At 39.6% G+C, this 22,067-nt stretch overlaps 1 protein-coding gene and 1 long non-coding RNA gene across 3 annotated transcripts in view; one reads left to right on the top strand and one right to left on the bottom strand.

The window, feature by feature from the left end:
• Nucleotides 1–3,151: 3,151 nt before the first annotated feature.
• On the bottom strand, nucleotides 3,152–4,983 carry LOC148214793 (uncharacterized). Its single transcript, XR_015797453.1, has 2 exons — nucleotides 4,794–4,983; nucleotides 3,152–3,910 (listed from the first exon to the last, which is right to left on the bottom strand). It is a non-coding gene; the product is annotated as an uncharacterized LOC148214793 (long non-coding RNA).
• A 249-nt stretch (nucleotides 4,984–5,232) lies between these two features.
• ABHD2 (abhydrolase domain containing 2, acylglycerol lipase) overlaps nucleotides 5,233–22,067 on the top strand; it is a 30,342-nt gene continuing 13,507 nt past the window's right edge. For both annotated transcript variants that reach the window (XM_015888924.3, XM_007433189.4), the window contains exons 1-5: nucleotides 5,233–5,388; nucleotides 12,352–12,431; nucleotides 13,522–13,723; nucleotides 19,446–19,621; nucleotides 21,211–21,378. In XM_015888924.3, coding sequence (XP_015744410.1) covers nucleotides 13,530–13,723; nucleotides 19,446–19,621; nucleotides 21,211–21,378 — 538 coding nt within the window. In that variant the 5' untranslated portion in view covers nucleotides 5,233–5,388; nucleotides 12,352–12,431; nucleotides 13,522–13,529. The remainder of the gene's footprint in view (nucleotides 5,389–12,351; nucleotides 12,432–13,521; nucleotides 13,724–19,445; nucleotides 19,622–21,210; nucleotides 21,379–22,067) is intronic.

The raw sequence follows: 22,067 nt of genomic DNA, 5'->3' as shown, positions 1-22,067 counted from the left end.
ATCAGGGAGACCAAAATTTCCTAGCTGCTAAAGCAGAAAGAACCGCAGCTGAGCAACTGAATAAAAGACATCCTGGATTGTCACTTTTCCTTTAGGCTTAATTACCTGAGCCCTCTTGGCTCACTAACTCTCAGAGACTGATGTGACTTACAAACGTCATTTTAAATACAATTGTATAGTTTTCAGTACGGAATAAGCCCAGCTTTCGTCTGCCGTTACAACCTATTGTACAGATACGCATATTACCAATTCAAGGGTGGATTTTTTTATCTGTCTTGTACGTTCTCCTTGCTTCAGATGAACTGCCTTCCTTAAAAATAAGTTATTTTTACATATTTATTGGATGTTGGTTGGAGTATTTGATAGCTTTTTTTTTTTTAAAGCAATTAAGTGTTTCCACATTTTTAAAAACCATTCTTGAGAAGAAGAAAAGAGATAGGCAGCTAGATAGGTAGGCAGTATGTGATGCCATGTCTAGGTCAATCCACGCGGCGCACAACCAGTTTCTCTCCAAACTGATAAAAAGGATTAATGTACCTCAACTTGGGAAAGGAAGTAATTTGTCCAAATACAATGCAAGAAAGGTGTGTCCAGAGCAACATTACAGCTTCTCAAAGAATAAACTTTTTACACAGGCTTGAGGACATATACAAAGCTAGGTAAGCACTCAATATTGCGGAATCAATCTGGCAAGCATGCCGTGTGATATTGACAGTTGAGTTGGACACTCCCATCTGGGTTTGATTTAAAGTTCTCATGCCTTTTATTCCAGCTTGCTATTGGGCAAGCTAAAAGCAGGATTTATGTTGGTTTAGTGTAAGTACGTTGGTTTTTTGTTGGTGGTGGTTAGTTACAACTGCCAGCTGCAGCTTGACAGACCTACCAAATTGAATAAACGTGTTCCCTTAGTCTTCGAGTCATTTTGAGCTACTAAAACCAATAGGATTAATCTCAAGCAAGTGGGAGGAATGTAGCCTTATTATAGTGTTATCAAGAGACAAGAAGTTGGAACGTATGACTCAACTCTGCTCTGCAAGGAAATGTGAATCCAAGATACACACGCAGGCTGATGTGTTGAATCAGCGAGGGCCGCCCTTGATCATGAAAGGTGCAGTGTAGCTCTTCCATGCCCTTATTCATTTGAAGCCTAGGCAACCATTAATAATGTTTAAATATGCAGTATTTTCCCAAAGAATGTATACTGAACATGAAAACGATGTTCCTAATGTTCAAAAAAAGAGGATAAACATGCCAGATATTTAATTGGTAACATGTTTCCTCCTCTTGCACAGGATTCCAAAGAAGGAATTGAAGATGTATATTGTTACCAAATAGTAAAATAGCTTTTCTGCATTCACTTTCAGCTCAGAAATTCCTTGTCTTGAGCCTTTAATGTTAAGGATACTACATCTGAGCTGCAAAAATCTAGACAACCACTAGACATGGCAGTAAAGAGAGAATGAAAGCACTTACCCATTGCTGCCATCTACTGGTCATTTGGACTTTTGCAGCCCAGATAGGGCCCTAGCTTCATCTCTTATTGGGATGGTCACTGGGTCACCTTAGAGTCTCCAGCAGTGTATTTCATAATTTCTCCCCTTCCATCCCATTATAATTACCATTTTATAACACTTTTTAAAAGACTTGAAGGCCTGTGTGCAAATGTTCCAGGGGATGGGGGGCACTGGCCCTAGGATGTTGGTTTCTCCATCTCTGCCTTAAGCTGTTATACTTCAGTGTAGCCTACTTTTATCCTTCTGAGGATGAGAGAAAACAATGAATTGAATGTCCTTCAGCTGAAGCTGTATAGAAACGTGATACACAGTGACATAATTACTATCTCCACCCATCCATGTTAAAATATCTGAAAGATACATGGATAAGATACCAAGGATCTTATTTTAGAAAGGGTAAAAAAGGCCGAAGAAAGGATTGTATATGGAGTTTTTCTAAAATTCCTCTTGTTTTTCTGAACTTCCCCTTCAAATTCTTCCCAGCTTTCATCCACGGTTGCAACAATGAAAAACATTCAGATCAGTTGCTAGTTCCTATTTATGGTGAAAGCTTTCACCAGTGCTGTTAATAATAGCCCCTATTGCTGTTGGAAAAATACTTGTGCCTTTGCATAACATATCCATTCTAGTAATCTGAGAATAAAACACTTTAAATGTCTGACCAAATATTTATCACAGAAATTCCTGATGCATGCCATGGATTTTCTTTCAAGGCAAAGAAGATACTCTTTTCCAAAAATAGCCGATGAAAAGAAAATCTAGAAGTTAAAGCGTGACTCAGACCGAGTTGTAAGATTCCCTTTCACCAGCATATGTTGTAAATTAAGACTCCAACCTACTGCACACACTTACCACTGAATTCACTAAGAACTAAATAGATATAATGGTTATGACTACCATTAACCTGACAATCCTGTGATTGCATTTAACTAGCATCTACATTTGTGAACCTTGGTAAAGTTTTTTATGTCTTGTTATGCACACTCAGGCTGCTTGCTTAGTTTATGGTTGAGTTTAGTTTGGGAACCTAGAAAATGGATTAATTCAGCAACAAGGTTAAAAGTACTATGCAAACAAAGTCTATGTATCTCATATTTTAGAATTAACAAGGAGGCAGTCTGGAGCTTTTTCTTTAGTCACATAATGGCAAAGAATGAATTTCTATTTCAGTTTTGCTTTCTGAAAACATCTGGTTCCTAAATATGAAGATGATTTTTTTTTTGCATTTGTTAATGGTGACAGAATGTAAGCCATCATGTATTGTATACCACGTAATAGTGAAGATAATATCAAAGGCAGAAAGGCTCACTATTGTGAGATATTTCATGTTAACACAGCAGTTGGAGAAATCTATTTGCAAATCAGAGAAGATACGAAGAACATATGAGGAACACGGATATGAGGCCTGGATTTTTTTCTGAAATTTATTTATTTATTTACTTTATTAAGGCTTATATCCCATGACAATTCAGTAGGGCTCCAAATGGTTTGTGTGCCCCTCTTACAGTAAAAATGTGATGAATGAAAAACCAACATTAAGAATTACAATTCATAACCCAAGTATATCAGGAAGAGCCAAAACAAATGTCAGTAAGAAGGGGAATATTTCTAACCATTCTGCAGTAAGGCTTTTTAAAAAAAAAACTGTGGGGAACTATTTAATTTCAGATAATATGGTGCTCCTCCTGACACCTACTTTGTATTCTTGCAAGGTGGGGCTTATAACATAGCAGTATATTCACATCCCACACTTAACCAGGTCAGTTAGACAACTAGCAGCTATACAGTATTTAACACAACCTTAGTTTTAACCTTAGCTGCTGTATAACAATATCTATATAATATCTATATACGAGCTATTATTTCTTTAGTGGCTTAGTGTTCCAAGAACCCAAGTGTTTTTCATTTTGAAATACACAAATCCAAAAAATGACAAAATTCACTACCAAGATGGAGCGTCCCATGTCGACATAGCCAGTGTGTAGTAGGAAAGAAAGGATGGCAAAAGGCATCCGTGGAATTATTTTTTTAGGGTACTCTATTGCTAGTATTTCTGTGCAGACTCAGCTAGCAAAGGGCACTTTCCGACTTCATTCACATTCTGCTCATGGCAGATGCTTTCTCTTCTTCCAGTTTTTGCATGTGGCAGAGATCTGCATTCTGCGATGGGTAATTAAGAGGTGTGGCAAATTCTTTTAGGATCCATTCTTAAAATTCAGAGTGGCTTTGTACAGAGAGAAGAATGCTGGACAGTCATAAACACGAACTGTTCCATGAAAGCATGTCATGTGCAAGGATGAAGCAGATACAGTATCCTTAAAGAGACTGGCTTGATGAATCATTAAGGTATTGCTGAAGAATCAGTGGAACTTCCTCCAGATACTTTAGACAACCACCTGGAAGAGAGATTTATTTCAGATTAAGAGTACAGCCAATGCAAATAGCCAACCTTTTTTACAGCCTTTAGGCCAGAGAACACTGCGGAGAAAAACACACACCTAAAATTATGCAAACAGCTATATTTACCCAACCTGATTAATCTAGATACCGAGTTAACCTGTTTTCTGGGTTCGCAAAATATGCTAAATCACACATCAGCAAGACAGGCTGAGTTTGCAGGACAGCCGAAACTGCAACGCAACGAACCGAACTAAGATGAGCTTCAACCCAGTTTAGATTCTGGGCAAATGTACCCACTAGGTCTTTATCACGTGCATTGTACACAGGCCACTGTTTGCTGAAAGCAAGAAGTCCAAGAGGGGCTTTTCCCATTTTAGAGACAGGTATGCGGTTTTGCAGATGTGTGCCTGAGACAGGAATGTGTTTGCAGGCCCAGGCAGGCTTTGCAAGCAGCTTCTGGTCTTCCTCTAAGAGAGGCAGAGCAGGGCTCCTTTGTGGGTGTGAAAAATACTGATACAGCAGTGTTTTTCAACCTTGGCAACTTTAAGAGGGGGTGGACTTCAACTCCCAGAATTCCCCAGCCAGCAAAGCTGGCTGGGGAATTCTGGGAGTTGAAGTCCACCCCCTCTTAAAGTTGTCAAGGTTGAAAAACACTGCGATATACACAGGCTACCTCCACACAAAGCTTAGCCAAGCCACTGGGCAACTCAGCAACCGCAGGGACCCAGCGAGGCAAACTTGGCGAGCGGCTTAACGTCTTGTTCGAACCGAGGCCATTTCACGAAACGATGCTTCGGGTAACGGAGCAACGGAATAGCCGGGTAAGCCCGCCGCGTGCCCAGATAAGCCCACTTCTTTCGGAATGGGCTGGATTCTGACCTAAGCGTTTGGGGTGGGGTGGGGTGGGGTGGGCCTCTCCCCGCCCCGGTTCCTTGTCACTTTCTCCAGCGGCCAGCAAAGCCCCGAGGCGACTCCTCAAAATGGCAGCCTTAGGCGGCGAACTGAGGCGTCTTCTACGCCCCACGTGACTCTACCCCTCCGACTCGCGACTCCTTCTTCCACTGACCGCCATTACGCCCACTCCACCAATGGCGCCGAAGGGCACCGCCCCTTGCGTCACAAGGACCCAATGGCGCGCCGCCTCTTCCCTTTGCTGGGCGGGGCGGTGTGGGGAGCGGCACCGCCCTCGCGGCCTTAAAGACCGCCCCTTTCCTCGCCTCCTCCTCCCAATTTTTTTTTTTCATACTCGTCGCACAAGAACCCGGCATCCGGGAGCCAATCCCGTGTCGCTTGAAGGCGGAGAGTGGCAGGCGCTGGCGCCAATGGGGTGACAAAGGCGGCGGCCGGGAGTGGGAGGAGCCGCCGGTGGCGACGGCCGCGCAAGGTGTGTGAAAGGTCGTGGCGGACGGGCGTCTCGATGGGACTCGTTGTCCGGCGGGGCATTGGCGGGAGCGCCGGCGTTGGGCCTACGCAGGTGAGGCGAGAAGCGGGCGGAGGGGAGGGGCAGGTCCCAATTCCTCCACCCAGCCGAGATCAGGAGGCGCCCCCACATCCGCGGGCCGCCTTTATCCTCTACTCCTCCACCCCGAGATGCGGCTGGATTACCCTTCCTTCCTCCGGCATCCCCCAGACAGGCTGGACTACAAATCCCATCATGCCCCAGCCAGCCCGGTTGGGACGCCTTGCCTTGTCCTCTCCCTTACTGTAGGCTTCTCTTCCGTTTCTATCCTGCTTTGAGTGGGAGAGCGACGTTACTGTTTATTTTCCTCGGAGAGCTCAATGGGAGGGGGGCTAACCTTATCTTCACGACGACCCTGTGAGGTAGGTTGGGTTGAGAGAATGTAACTGACCCACGAAGGGCACGTGTGAAATGTGACTGAGGGGGGCTCGGTCCCTTCGCCCACTCTTCTGTCGCCTCTGCAAGGGAGCTTCTGGCTTTCCTTTCCTCTCCTAGCCTGTCCCCCCCCCCTTTTACCTTAAGGGCATTTTAATTAGGGGGTTTTATATATTTATTTTATTTGGTAGACTTATCCCCGCCCATCTCCCCGCAATGGGGGACTCTGGGCAGTTTACATCAAATTAAAACAATATATATGCGTCCCACGAAGCCATAACGTGTCTTTTTAAGACTGACGTTCCAACATTTTTAGGGTTGTTATAATATATATAACATAACTACAGTAATATAATTATGGAGAAAATCTGTGTGATCTCCAGGAGTTGAAAACAACTTAGTGGCCCATCATCAATGAATCAATAATCTAGAAAACAATCCTTGAGCTTTGAGATTCAACCACCTCAAAGGAACAATGACAACAAAACCATGCAGGAAAAATCGGTAGGTCTGTTGCTTCTGATGGTGGGAGGAGGTGAAATTTCAAGCTCTCTCTGTGGGTTTCAGGAATGTGTACAAAGAGTTCTCCTAGATCTAACTATGGTTGCAAACCAGATCCCCGGTTAGAAGGCCCTTCTAACCCGGAATCTGGTTTGCAACCATAGTCCACTTTCTTGTCCAAGTTCATGAGCAAGATAGGAAAGCAATATGCCTTCCTAGTTGATTCTCCTACCTTGATTGGGAGGTGTGGAAAGAATAAGATGCACCTTGAAGATATTCGTGATTAAATTCCCCCAAAAAAGGGCAGAGAAAGGAAAAGAAGGGGGAAAAAAAATACAAAAGCACATCTTGGAATGCATGCAAAATATACAAGCATATAATGGAAGCGCTTCTTAAAAATGGTCAGTGTCATTTGCCACACCAAGGTCCTTCTTCACTTGCCTTTCTAACAGCCCAGGGGCTTCAGGGATGGCATCAGAGTGTCTCCTCTCTCAGTTTTCATCTTTCATCCAATGAAATGATTTGATTTCAAGGGGACCTTTCCCTCTGCCTAACTATCTTCCTGAGTGTCCTTTCTTATGTGGATTCCAAACTTCTTCGGGGTTTAACTGATTTTGGATCATCACTTTAGTCTTAAACATGGACGATCTCCAGGAGCTTCAGTATCAGTTATGAGAGACCATTTTTTGAAATGTTCACTTTCTCTTTTTTCCTCTTCCAAGGGCAACGTTTTCTGATTATACTCTTTTTCCCTTCTTATCCTTTCGTTTGTCATTTTATAGGCTAAGTTCATACAGCAGGGTTCCTCAACCTCAACAACTTTAAGAGGGGTGGACTTCAACTCCCAGAATTCCCCAGCCAGCTGGCTGGGGAATTCTGGAAGTTGAACTCCACCCCTCTTAAAGTTGCTGAGGTTGTAGAACCCTGTCATACAGTATTAGGAGACCAGTGGCCTGCTTGGGGATTCAGGTGCTGTGGCTCACTTTTCTCCTGGCACAATTTGTAAGTGGCATTACTCTTGTTGTCCTTTCTCCTTTCTCCCACCTTCTGCTCTTTCCATCGTACAGAGAAGAGACAAAAAAGTGAGATGAAACTGCCATAGAAAGTTTTAAATTAAATACATATTTTATAGAGGAGATCTGTTCTCTGTTGTTTTAGATGGTACTTCACAAGCTAGTGGATTAAAATTAAAAAGGCAACTTTGATTAGATGCTAGATAAGAAAATTGTATAGTATGAATCATGAAGATGCGGGCAGGGGGATTTTGTTATGGTTTTTTAAATGGAAGTGTGCTTCATAAAGATGTTAGAGCCAGTTTCGCATAGTAATTAAGATGCTAACCTGGAAACCAGGAGATTGAGTTCTAGACCTCCCTTAGGCATGAAAGCTGGCTGGGTGACTTTGGGCCAGGCGTTGTCTCAGCCCAACCCACCTGACAGGGTTGCTGTTGTGGGGAAAATAGGCGTTAGGAAGAGGTATTAAGTATGTTCACTGCCTTGAGATGGATGGATGGATGGATACGCACGCATGCAGGATAAAAATCTAATAATAATGTTGCAACTCCAGTAATTTGCAGTAGTAAATTATCTGCTTTAACAGAAGCTGAAGCTTGATGTCCTTTGGGAGACTTCCAACTCTGATTGTTAATGGTACCTACGCTGCATGTTCCCTATTATTTCTTGAATTGATTTTTTTGGGGAGGAGGAGGAGAATTATATATCTACACCCTGTTTTTTTCCAGAAGATGAAAACTGGTTTCATCCAAGTTTTTTGCTTCAAGAGTCCTTTGAGAGTTATTCCCGTTTCAGACATACTTGATATCTTAATGGGTAGATATTCATCTTTTGATTCTAATATTGGATGTACTTCTCACATCTCATGTAACTGTACAATCTGTTCTTTAATGGCTTCTTTATAGGTCAATCAACTGCTCTTTGCTATTTATTTGAACGATTTAATGTCATGTTAAGTAAATTGCCAGAAAAAATTACACAATAGCTTATAAAGTGTGTTATTCCAATGAATGTGCAAGGAGTCCCAAACTAGATACATCTTGCCTGCTGATAAAAAAACTCTGTAGTGCTTCTCTGTAATTAATTATTTTAGCAAGTTAATAGTTCTGTTGGGTTGGGTAAGGGTGGTGTGTTGTCTTGCACTGAATATCACTGTAGCTATATAGATTGTTTTTATATTCTGATATGAATCCTGATATCTTTCTGACAATGATTCTTGGAAATATAATTTCTCAGTATAGTTGCCCGAGTAGAGAAAAGGGACTGCAGTTCAATTGCACGTCTTTGCCTGTTCAATTGAAAGAGAATTGCATTTGCTTTTGAAACAAATAGTTGGCACCAGTTTTTCCTGACAATGATCATATATTCTCACAGGTGGTCTATTTGTTACCTCAACATTAATAAGTATTAAAATGCCAGGATAGGGGCTATGGGAAGATCATGAAATAATTTGACTGCCAAGTAATTTACTTTTCTGAACCTTCTGAGTCTCCTTTAACACAAAATATTGCAATATGTTTTGGTGGATATTTTTTTTCATTTCTTGATATTGTCTGTTGTATTTCAACTGTAGGCATTGACTTCTGGCAGGTTCTTGTTAACCAAGTGCAATTTCAATTAATTCATTTCTTTCTTGCACTTAAAACAATGTGTGTTTTCTTTTGACAAATTACTTGTACAGGAATGCCTAGTTTTGGAAAAGTGTGAGTTTGATTTTCTTTTTCTTGCTTTATGGTCTTATAACAAATCTTAGAAGTCTCTATAAAAATGCTGTTTTAAAAACATTTCTCAGATTTTATTGGATGTTTGCTTTGATATATGAAATAGGGAAGTTTGGGCCAAGTCTGCTTTATGGCTCTTGAGACAGTTTAACAATATTGTATAAAGTTTTAAGGCTCCTAATAGTATACTGCTTTTTTATTATCAGACAACAGATTTGTCATTTGTTTGATCAGCTTTTAACAGATTAACAGAATGAAGTCTTTCCTTTGGACTAAGAAAGCTATTTCCAGAAACGAATATGAATTTTTTATTGTACTTTTGAGGATGCAGATTGCATATGAACACTTTCTTTCAAGTGAACAAATTGGCATCTTAAGGGGAAATTTAATTGTCTCAGATGTTGCTAGCAGTTTGCAGAAGAAATAGAGGAATGACCTAGAGGTTATGGGATGGATAATATAGATTACCAGAATTCTTGCAGTTGCATAGTAAAAATAAGTTGCCTCATACATATTTAAGCAATTGTTATGCCAGAGAGTAGCTGCAAATAAACTACAGTAGTGCTAAGAATAAGTAAACGTGAATGAGAACTCGTATTAATGTGATTGTTTGGTAGCATAAAATCTGTTCTATTTTATGACTAATATCGGCTGCATTATATTTGTATATTGTCATTTTGTGTGTGTGTGTGTATATATATATGTGTGTGTGTGTATATATATGTTTATATATTATAATGCATATGGACTTCCTGTGTTGTAAAGTATAATAAAAATGAAGATCTCATTACTGTCATTACTATATAATAATTTTAGGAATGAATATTTTACAAATTAATTCACTTCCTTTTACAAATTTTATATAAGCCTGAAAAGAATGTGGTAAAAACGGAGGTGAGCCTGTCTCTAAAGCAGCATTTAGTAGTGCTGTATATCAATTTTGACTATATGGAATCTGCTGCAGCTGAACAAATGGTTCCAAAGAGAGTCTCTCCTCCTTTCCAAATATTAAGATACATCCATTTAAAATAGGTTGGTTGATGTATGGCAGGACTTCCCCTGCTCACCATAAATAATTGCCAGTGGTTGCATAGCATTGGATTAAAAGAAGCACAAGACTAGTTTCATAATTAAGGTGCTTTGGACCTCATTCTAAATTTCCTACATTAAAATGTAAAGTGCTTTTAAAGTAGAGAATCTTAAATGCAGCTTGTGATGTAGAACGATTTGGCAAGTTCTGCTGTCAAAGTTTCATTTATACAAAATCCCACCGAACGTGGGCATTCAGGGTGGAGGTGGGGAGCTGGTGACATGTGCATCTTGTCATCTTGCAGATGATGTGGGTTACATATCTGTGTCAGAAATCTTTACAAAGTCACTTGGATGGAGATGGGCGGCTGTAGAAATTGCACAAATGGCATGATTATGTATTTATTTATACAATGATGACATGATGCATGCATTATCCTTTGATGTTGCAACCTTGTTATGGTTGTTGTTGCTACAGAATATGTTTTGATCATGAATGCACCTATATTACTACTTTAGATAATATACTTGATGTTAGTCCAAAGTCTAAGAAGTGAGCTACTTGTATATTAATATTATATGGATCTTTTTCTTCTTTTTAATAGGTCATTTTATCACTGTTATAGTGATAAATAATAGGTTATTTTATCTTCACTATTGTTTTTTATTTTTATTTGTTAAAATCACTAATGAAAGAAAAATACTTTATGACTGACCTAAGGAGTAAAGGAGAAGGCATAATTCACACATTTTAAATTACAAATCATAGCTGAAAACTATGTTAGCTGGATTCAAACTAGTCAAGCCTTAGGGTAATATGTGAATCTTATAAATGGCTATTGAGTATTTAAGTAGGTAAAATCTGTAAGTAGGCAAGGTAATTTTGAATACGTCTGGACATGACTGTACAGTTGCACTGCTGAAGCAGTTTTGGAAAAGACAATACGAGTATTCCTATAGACAATCCCACAATTTACTGAGGGAATCTCTGTTTCAAATTTTGAATCTGATATCTTTCAGAGTTTCCATTCTTCCGTCTATCCTTTGTGTTGGTCATCTGCAACAATTAGAGCTGTTGCTCAATATAGAAACCGTAATCTTTAAAGAATAGATGTTTTGTACAAGAGAGCAGCAGTTGTGCAAATTAACTGAATGATTTGTGAACAGTGCTAATTTATGTTCTCCCTATTACCTCAGATAAGAAATCATTGCAATAATGACTATTAAATAGTACAAATGCATATATTTCAGAAAAAATTCACTTTGTATGGCTTCCTAGTTCATTGATGTAAGCATTCTATAAATGATTATCTTGCTTATCAGTGATGACAATTTATGAGCTTGTACCACTAGTATAAATATCTTTACAGGACCTTTATGGAAACAGATTAGTTGCTTATGACTGGGTTCTTCATACAGCACATTAACCTATATATATATATATATATGTGTGTGTGTGTGTGTGTGTATATATATAAATAAAAATAATTGTTGAATAATTCACAACAAAGACCAAGTACATTATAGTTATGTGTGATATTTAAGTCCAGCCTGTGCCAAATTTAACTGGTTTGGAGATATATGGTGATTGGCTTCTACAGTGGTACCTCTACTTACGAACTTAATCCGTTCCGTGACTCTGATCGCAAGTCGAGTTGGTCGCAAGTCGAGGTAAATTTTCCCATAAGGTTCAATGTAAATACGGTTAATCCGTTCTGCCCTCCGAATTTGGTCGCACCCCAAAGCAAATTTTCCCATAAGGTTCAATGTAATTACCGTTAATCCATTCTGGCGTCCGTGGACCACACGTCAGAGGCAGAAAAGCGCCCGCGCACAGCGGGGCGGCAAAACGCCCGCGCACCGCGCGTCAGGGGTGGCAAAATGCCCGCGCATCGCGCGTCAGGGGCAGAAAAGCACCCGCGGACCACGTGTCAGGGTGGAAAAATGGCCATACCTCGAGGTGGAGTTCGCACATCGAGGTAAATTTTTGGGGCCGGAGCTGGTTGTATCTCAAAAATTTCGTAAGTTCATAAGTAGAGGTACCACTGTATTCCATAAATTATTTCTTGCATTTGTTTCATTTTTGTTGCAGACTATCATAAAATTGATTTGCAATAATAGGAAGACAAATTTATGCACGTCATTCTCCCCATGGATAAGCAATGAAGTGGATGCAGTTGAAGTAGCCTCTATGTAATAGATTTATATGAAATGGACCAAAAGTAGTATAGCAGATGGCTTTTGTGTTAGGTGGGATACCCATGCTGTGTGGTGAATTGTGCTTTATTAGACAGTTGCTGTTGCCAATAGCATGATATATAATCTGTTTTGTTTTATAGGCTAACTTTGAATTGGACTTCATGTTTGCCTAGACGTTCTGGAGTTTCCTGTTTTTAAGAATAAGTGTCATACCACACAGGTGGGTTTTGTACACTTGGAATGCATTGTTTCTACAGTATTATATAAACTAGATACTCTTCCTGTAAAGGGACTAAGCTAGCCAAATTGGGAGGCAATGGAATATTTTCTCTGTGCTTCTTTCATGTATTTGCTTGTAGTCCTCTGTTTAAAATTTGGTCTAGAATACCGCATCAACTCCAAGATTAAGTAGGATTGCAAAATTGGAGAATATAATTCAGATTGCATGTTTAAAGGTAGGCTCGATATCGTTGTGAACTAACCTTTTCTCCATCTTTTTTTACTGGATTATCATTTGCTGTAAGTTTAAAAAAAATATATTAAGGTTTGAAAACAAGACATTGTTATTAAAAAAAACCCTGAATAATATTGATAAAAATGTGGTTTGCTACTGAACAAGGCCTGTGTGATTAATGTTTCCAATAGAAAAAGGGAAGATGATTCAATAAATTTGCTCAGAATAGATCCATTTCTGAGCCTTTCTTAATGGCCCACCTTCTATAAGTGATTACCTTACTGTTAGTTCTGTGGAAAAGTGTATTTTAGGCTCTACTTGTCTTTTATTTAGCATCTTCTGAACTGGGCTTATTCTTGCATCTTACTACAATTAATTGATTTGACTTTGAGATAAGGCTTCTTTTTCTGTTACATAGGTAAGTGACTGAAATAATGTAGAGGAAACAATGATTTTCAAGTAGGACAAATATTTTTCTTGGAATAAAAACCTTGCACACTCTTAATCTAGCGTGAAATGCAGAATTCTGGGTAGTACTGTTAGAACGAACTAACTTTGTCCTGACTTTTCTGTTACTGAAAATGTGGCAGTAAAATGCCCTGTATAACGGATATTACCTTCAAAATACCTCTGTGTTTGGATATCAGATCCAGAGATTTCTTCAGTTACGTAGTCGTGGTTCTGATGCTGAACTGGATCATCTGTTCTGTATGCCTTGAATTGGGCCCTGTCTGAGTGACCTTGGACTTGAAGGCTTTTTCTAACTTGATCATTTAATAAAGGACTGTTATACCTCATAAAGGGTACTTTGGACGCCAAAGTTGTTTTCCAACTTTCATTTTTTTTTCTTTTTCAGATAGCAAGATGAGTTCCTTAATAGAAGCCCCTGAGCTGCCGGCAGTGTTTGATGGGGTTAAACTGGCTGCTGTTGCTGCTGTTCTTTACATTATTGTCCGCTGCCTGAATCTGAAGAGCCCAACTGCTCCTCCTGAGCTGATATACCAAGACACTCCTTTGTCCCGCTTCCTAATAAAATCTTGCCCTCTCCTAACCAAAGAGTGAGTAGTCCACCAATACATGAAATTATTTGGTAATTTTGATTTAAGGTTAGAGAAGACAATGTACAGAATTGGAAGCAACTTTATCATGTTAGACTCTTTCTTTACATCGTAAAAACCATGCATAATAAACCTCTTTCTAGTAAATGAAATTTGCTTTGCTTAATTAAAAACGCCTACTTTACAAAAGTCTGTATCCTATGGGGAGAGCAATTCTGCTTCTGTACATCTGAAAGCATCAATTCAGCCAGGATCAAGGTGTGATTGAATTGGGGAAGCTGTGAAACTCCTTGAAAAGAGCACTTCTTCAGACCTGTACCTGAAGTTGAAATTCAAGTAGAGACTAAATCTAATTTTGGATAGTTGAAGGAGCAATACTTATTGGTAGGATATTTGCCTTGGGAAATCTTGTGTAATCTCAGACTACCTATGTATTTGATTTCCAAGCCTCTATTTTCTTTTCCATCCACCATCCTGTGTTCCGGAATGTCTATGAAAATATGTCAATAACACCTGTCAATTTTCTATTCTGCCCTTGAACTATTTTGGGAAGGGGATAGATGGTGATACAGGTTATGATAGCTAGGCATCATGTCAGAGCCTCAGAGTGCAAATCATCATTTTTATTACTATTTGGTAGTGTTTTTTAATGTATTCCTTAATGTCTTCCAAAGTCTTTTTGTTTTGAGTTAATGGCGCTTTCTTTCCTAGCTTCTTTGGTGCTTTCCCATCCCCCCCTTTTTTTTCTCCCAAAGAACCTTACACCTCATCAGTTTCAACCTTTTCTGGGGCGACATAAATTTTAAATGTAGAAAAATACGATCCGTAGTTTTGATTATGATTAACTTGGGTATTTCTTTGCATTATGTTTATGTTAACTGCAGAATTAGTGACAATTCATTTACCTTTAGCAGCAGTATATTATACCTTAGAACTAAAGTATTTCCCGGACTAGCTCCCTTTTCTCCTGATATGAATCAACACATTTAAAATTCTCTGTTCCTACATCCTCAGGAGCAAGTGTTTATTGTGACATCATGGGTAAAAGTAGGCCTCTTAAGAATATTCTGTCCTTTGCCAGAATATGGACCAAAATTCCTGCTCCACCCCACCACCAAATAAAGCCATATTGTATTACATTTGCTCATCCATAGATCTGGAAGATACATCAATGTTTCTTGCAAGTTTTTTGCAAGGAACCAATTTTGTTGCTGAACAATATCTGTTACAATACAAGTGACTGAAATTAAACTTCTGTTTTCTCACTGGGTTTAGATTTAGCTAAATCTTTTCCTTGTGAGCTAGCAAGAAAAACACCAATGTGCTGCATAATTCTTTCAGTTAGCTGGATCTGTTCTTATGGCTTTGTGCTTAAAGACTTAAGACTTTAACAGATAAAGTAATTCTAAGCATTTTTAAAATACGCACACTTAGAAGGCTTCAGAAATGACAGCTAATGCAAAGTGTGGAACAGGAAAAAATTATTGCTATTAGACTGGGTGCAGAATGCATGGAATTTTAATTGCTGTGCTCCACATGGGAATTCCAAGGATCTTATTGAAGCTTAAGGGGTTTTTGCATATTTCTTCTAGCTTGATCTCAGAACAAATGGATAACAACACATATGGGTCAAACTGTACTTTTCTGTTCTAATAAGATCAGCTTGTGAAGCAGTCACGTTTTTAAATAGGCATATGAAAAATAACATACTCAGAGCACAGTTGATGGGATTTAATTTCTCTTCCCACCAACTCAGTATTACATTAATCTGAGTGTTTGTTCTGCTTAACCTCCAAATCATTCTACAGTAGTCAGTGCTAGTCATAAAGTAATAGAACTGCAAACAGCATCTGGTAAAGGTCTGAATAGCCTTAGCATAGCTAGCAGCACAGTCCTCCCCTTAGCAGGGTACTTGAATAATAGACATGTGCCAAACAAGGGTTTCCAAGAGTGGTCCACCAATATCCATGTGGCATTCCAGATATTAATACACCCTGAAGGCATTCCGGAAATCCTGAAAGACTTGGCTGTTCTCCCAGGCCTTTGGTTAAGGTGGTTGGGACCCTGATAAGATGGTGGGGGTGTTTTAGCTGGACTTGCCATCGGCTCTTGCTTTTTATTTATTTCTTTTATGCTTATTGTACAGTCTTTTCTATTCTGTTGGCTTTATTGTACACTGCCTAGAGTCAGTTTGAAGTCAGGCGGTGCCTAAACTGAATAAATTAAATTAAGTGAAGCCTCTATAGCAGTATGGTATTCTATACAAAATGGTAGGTTTTGGATATCTGTATTGAATGGATACTCTGCAGAGATTAAATTTGGTGGCAAAGCAGAGTTTATATTTAACAAATAGCTTTTGCCTGCCTCCAGGCCAAAGTGATTTAGACAAGAATACATATTGCACACTAGCCTGGACACTTCCATGTGAAAGTTTAGCACAGGGACTAGCTTATACATTGAGCTAAGTCATAATGTAGCTTATTTAGTTTCGGCTTAGCAGTATTATGTGAACCCACTCATTGTGGTTTGTAAACCGTGGTATATAGCTTAGTGCAATAAACTAGCAAATTATGGTTTGTTCAGTAAGAGTCTCTTGCTATGTCTCCTTGGAAGAGGATTCCATAATCATGGCACAGAGCTGTGAGGCTTCTTGATCAAGTATATATGGCAGGAACTTCATTTAGATGCTGCGAAATTCATAGCACTTTGAACTAAACTCAGAAACAGGCTGAAAGCCAGTGCATCTGACAAAAATACCAGTACTTGATAGCTTTGGTTTGAACTAACTCAAATTCCTTAACAGTCTTCAGAAGTATTTTACGTTCAGCCCATTGCAGTAATCCAATTGGGAGGCTACACAGCATGATAACGGAAACCAAACTCTGGCTATTCCAGGTGGGGCTTGCTGCTGGTATATCAACTGAGAAGAAGTATTTTGTCATAGAGGGCACTTACACCTCCAGTAGCAGCAGTAGATTCAAGAGCTCCTAACTTTCACACCTGATTTTTGAGCATGCAGCCTGTTCTCCACAACAAGCTGGACACTGATTTAGGCAGGCAACCCAAATAGCAACAGCATTCTTCAATGAATTAATTCTCATTCGGTTTCTTTCCATGTTCAAGGACTGAGCCCAGATACCAAATGAGTTGGCTCATTTGGATTAGATGAAAATGAAACCTAGAGCTGAGTGTAATTTGCCTATTAGGGACAACTCTTTTCACATTCTCAGTTAACTTCCACAGTGGTTACATATATGTGTTAAATAACCTGATAGATAAAATGGAGGTCACAGGAACAGAGCAATGAACTTCCAGCATCACCACCCATGTAGGAATAGAACTAGCATAAAATAGTGCTGCCATTTGCAATACCCAAGTCAGAGGATATACTATGGTTATTGATTGTTTTATCAGAAGCTACGGGGAGGTCCAAAAGAACCATTCCAGTGTATTATAGTGAGAAGAAAAGAATTGTGTAGCTGAAGCTTGATGGCTTTGTCTAATACGTGTGTTTCATTAACATATCATCAACAAGACTTGGGGAACATTTTCATCAGAGTTTTAAATGTCTACATTCTTGCGTTATTAATCACAAGGATTTCAAGTGCATTCCGCGTGTTACTTTTAACATATGTGTCTCATTTCTGAAAGCACTTTATGGAAATGAAAGGAATATAGCCAAACTGCTAAAAAAAAACGTGCTTTAATTTCCAGAATTAGCGTTTAATACTGTGTTGATAACCCTTCGTGCATGTACTGCTAGTAGAATTAAACACTGCATAGAACATGAAAGAGGTATGAATGTCTCTAGGAATGAATAGGATAGGGTTACAGTCCCAGTGATCTGACGGCTTTAACTTGATTACAGTCAGAGATTCCATGACATCACAAATTCCTTGTATAAGTGACAGCCTTTCTTCCCCTTTTTGTTGCACAGTGTGCTCTGCAGGCTGTTGCATTCCTCTTTGTATGCATGCCACTCTATTACCCATACTCCTCAGAACTGAGCGTTTCTATATTCCATCTGTTTCAGCCTTTACTTCTGATAACGATAATGCTCATGACTGGAAAGCTTTATTCAGGTTCCTGAGCAACGTGGACTAGCTGTCTGCTGTTTGAATATTTGACAGAACTTTACTGAATGAAGCACTCTGCATTTGCAGCAAGGCCAGTGTATAGCCCAGCACGACTGTTCTGTCCCATAAGTATGGTATAATTTGCTGCAGTGTCAATTTTGTCTTGCACTCAGTCATGTCTGCAGGGTCCAAAGCTTTTGTGGATGGCAAAAGCAGCATCTTATTGTTGTGACTCAGGCCCCATCTATTTGTATACATGTACATCGTCCCAATGTGTGTACAGAAAAGATGGAACTTCTGACACAATGCTGCTTCCATCATGTATTCCCCTTGCAGATGACTCTGCTTGCACTCTTCAAATGAAACTACATGGCTTGAGGCTTGTGTGTGCGTGCTGCAAATAGAGCTACATGTAATCCTTTCAGGGAGAAGCACCAATCCAGTATGCATATTCCAGTTCTCTCTGAGACCACTGCTTTGCTGTAAGGAGAAGAGGACTTAATATGATGTAGAAGAGATTAAGTTATGGACTATTTCATAATACTTCTTGAAACTGAAACTTTCCTCTCTGGCCCAACAAATTAATCCTTAAAATATTGGACTATTATTTGGTCAGTTGACTGAGAGGTCTTGTGCATATTAGCGTGTTTATTATTCACATCTCAGCCTTAGAATGAGCATATAACAGAAACTCCAAAATGCCAAGGCTGATGGCTCTTTTCATATATTTCCCCTCCATATGTAGCTTATAGTGAGCTCCCCCGTATCCTGAGTGTTTACTCTGTGTAATTCCAAATAAACATCCCAGAATGCCTGCAGGAGGGCTGCCTTTCCACTCTTTGAAAATGTTCAGCATCTCAGTATTGGCATTAAGGGTGGAAATCAGTATTGTATTCAACATCTCAGTACTGGCACTAAGTATTCAACATCTCAGTATTCAACATATTCAACAGTATTCAACATGATATTCAGCATCTCGGTACTGGCACTAAGGGTGAATTTTTAAATCTCATTCTAGGGATACAGCGGGAGTGTGTGGGGGGGGTGTCAATATCCATCTCCTGCTTGTGAGCACCCCAGAGGCATTTGGTTGGCCCCCATAAGAAGCAAAACACTGGACTAAAATGGTCTTGGCCTCATCCAGCAGGGCTATTCTTATGTTCTTACGCCCTTCTTAATGATCCGCCTCTTAAAATGCTTGTCCTGTCTTGATAGTTTGGAAATGCTAGCTACGTGGTTTCTGGCAAGATGGTATTGTTGAAAGCGATATCCGTCCATTTTTATCCTTTCGTTTCCTCTTCTTTACCATTTCCCCTTTGGTATACCAGGAACCATAAATTTAAGATAAAAGGCCATCTGCTTTAGCACCAGTTATGCCACTTCCTTGATGGGTGTAGTACATATGTTCTTTGCTCTCTTAAAAGGTGCTGCTTTCGGAAGTGTTTTTCAGAGGTCACTAAATTATACCTGATCCACAGATTTGCCATCTGTTGCCCTTTGGCTCTTAACTGTGACCACAGCTATTTATTTTAGCTATCTAGATTGTATGTTGTCCTAGGTAAACATTTGTGATCAACAGGGCCTGCTTTTAAATGAAAGATCCATCTTAAAGCAAATGCATAAACTTGTTTTCATTTCCTCTTTAGGTACATTCCACCTTTGATCTGGGGAAAGAGTGGGCACATTCAGACTGCTCTTTATGGGAAGATGGGGAGAGTACGATCACCACATCCTTATGGGCTTCGCAAGTACCTCACAATGTCAGATGGTGCCACAGCAACTTTTGACCTCTTTGAACCACTAATTGAAAACAGCAGTAGAGGTTAGGCCACTGTGTCTATCTATTGCTTCTTGACCTGGAGGCTTGAGTAAATACTGGGGGGAAATACACTACAATATTTGCTCCCATAGATAGGCTGGAGACTGGTTGGTGCCATAATTCTGGCCTGAGTTTCAGCTTTGTGTTTTAGACCTGACTTTTGAACCTCTGGAGCTAGATCTGCCTAGGTGACGTGTACAAATACAGATTATTTTTATAGCCATCAGATAATAGGCATTGCTTCATGGCCTAGATTTCTAGTTTAGGGCATAGATTTAAAAATGTCGTTCCTGTGACCCATAAACAGTCACTCATGTGAGATGGGTGGCTATATAAATCAGTCAATAATGCTTAGGATTAAGGTCTATTAAATAGACTGAAAGGGATAAGGAGCTTAATTCAATCTGAAACCTGTTTTGTTTGCTTGAGAAAACCATCCTAATCATATACTTGAAGTCCATTTGAAGGGAAAACGCATCAGTTGCTGACTCCATTGGGTTTGAAGTATCCAGGTGTGTTAGGAATCTGCTACCAAATGGTGTAAGAGTATTGCCCTTTCCACCGTATTCCTTTTGCCAAATAACACATGCCTAGCTGTTGTTTTTCACCGCAGCAAGACCGTGAACAGTGATGCTTTAAAAAGTAACACTACGCTCTTAACAGTGGCTTAATTATTGCTTAGAAAGTATTATTTGATCTTCCCCCAAAGGATACTTTGCTTTCCACTTCTGGGGGATATTTGTCACATAGGTGTGAAAAATACAGACCAAAAACAAATCTCTCCTCATCCAATCCTTTTTCTCGTTCTCCTAAAAGAATAGTCTTGTGAAGGGAAAATGTTGTGAGGTGTAAGTAATACAAGAATCATTCATAAAGAGGTTCAGAGCAGCTCCCGGTGGAAGAAGCTTATCTGCACAGTTTATCCCAAGCTGCTTTAGGGCCACCTTCTCTAATTTGGAGCCTCTCAGATGTAATGGAAGAATTCCTTGCCAACAGAGCCAGTGGCTGCAACAGCTTAGAGTTAGTTCACATCTGACAGGCATCAAATAGGGAAAGCTGCTTTAAAGTCTTTCTGAGAAAAACAGGATGAACATCCCAGGCGTGTGTATGTATGTGTTTTTATTTCCCCCCGGTTTCTGCTGCTTGCAGAAATCAACTGAAAAAAGCCTTAATAAACTTGGCTGTAAGATAAATAGAGGGGACAAAAAGAAGAAGAACTTTCTGGAATTATAACAACTGGTCGCATTTAGAGAACTTCCCTTTGTCAGTGACAGCTAATTGGAGAAGCTGTTTTGGGTGATGCCAGCAGGAACTTGTTGAAATAAATTCTGAGTCAGTTTAAAGAACTTGGGTAAACAAACTGAAGTTTGTAACACATGTTGTGTTTCCTCTGTGTTGTACTCTAACATAATGTATTACCACATCCTGAGCAAAAGTGTGTGTCTATGAGAGAGAGAGAGGGAGGGAGGGAGGAAAAATTGCTTTGTTCTGAAATGAGTCTTTCTAGACTAAAGTTAGTGAATCAGATGTGATCTTGCATCGTCCGTAAACTGCTTCTTAAATTCTCCTCTTCCAATGTTTTCATTCTCCAGAAGATATCACAATGGTCATCTGCCCTGGAATAGCTAATCACAGTGAGAAGCAGTACATCCGAACCTTTGTTGACTATGCTCAAAAGAATGGCTACCGGTGTGCTGTGTTAAATCATCTTGGCGCCCTGCCAAATATTGAACTGACTTCACCACGCATGTTCACTTATGGTAAATATTTGCTCACTCTTCCATCTTCTCCTGTTAGCATTAGTTTCTAGCTTGTCCGTATTCCTAGTGCCAAACATATGGTGGGTCTCATTTGATCCGTAAACGTTTCAATGGCTGGGTTCACACTTTACAGTAAGCCCTAATGAGCTTTGCTTGGTTTGATCCCATCACATCAGCCCAACCAGGATTGTGGTTTGTTAGATTGTGGTATGGCATTAAATGATTATAAGGAAAACATGGCAGAAGGGTAATTCAGTGAAAAAGACCTTTTTCAACGTGGTGTGTGTGCATATGCATGAAAAGAAAGGACAGAGAGAGCTGTTTTCTCCTAAGAATATATGGGCAGTATATTCCTAGGAGCAATGGCAGTGCTACAGCATCAGTTCCTTTAGCTTGGCTCAGGGTATAGTGCCAGAAAAGGGAGTGATACATAGCTTATCAAACTGACTATAACACTTTTGGAGAGTAGGTAAGCACAAGCTAGATACCTCTTAAAGCCAGAGGGATAAGAATTAGCATCAAGGGAAGTGTTTGTTTTGCCATTCAAATCCTGTTGGCTCTTGCCTATCCTTGTACTTTGGTGTTTATTATGAGTATCTCGAATCTCTAGCGTAAAGCCTTTGGCATCACTTTTTTAAAAAAAATTATAGTCTATAGCCTCAGGAGATTATTCTGGGGTGTTAGTGAGC

The sequence above is a fragment of the Python bivittatus genome, unplaced genomic scaffold (genome assembly GCF_059951505.1).
Source record: "Python bivittatus isolate LINGU-HERP-01145 unplaced genomic scaffold, Pbiv_v1 ctg000530_np1212, whole genome shotgun sequence".
In the NCBI taxonomy this organism is placed as follows: domain Eukaryota; kingdom Metazoa; phylum Chordata; class Lepidosauria; order Squamata; family Pythonidae; genus Python; species Python bivittatus.
The sequence above is the reverse complement of the archived record's forward strand: the minus strand, read 5'-3'. Positions and strand labels throughout refer to the sequence as shown.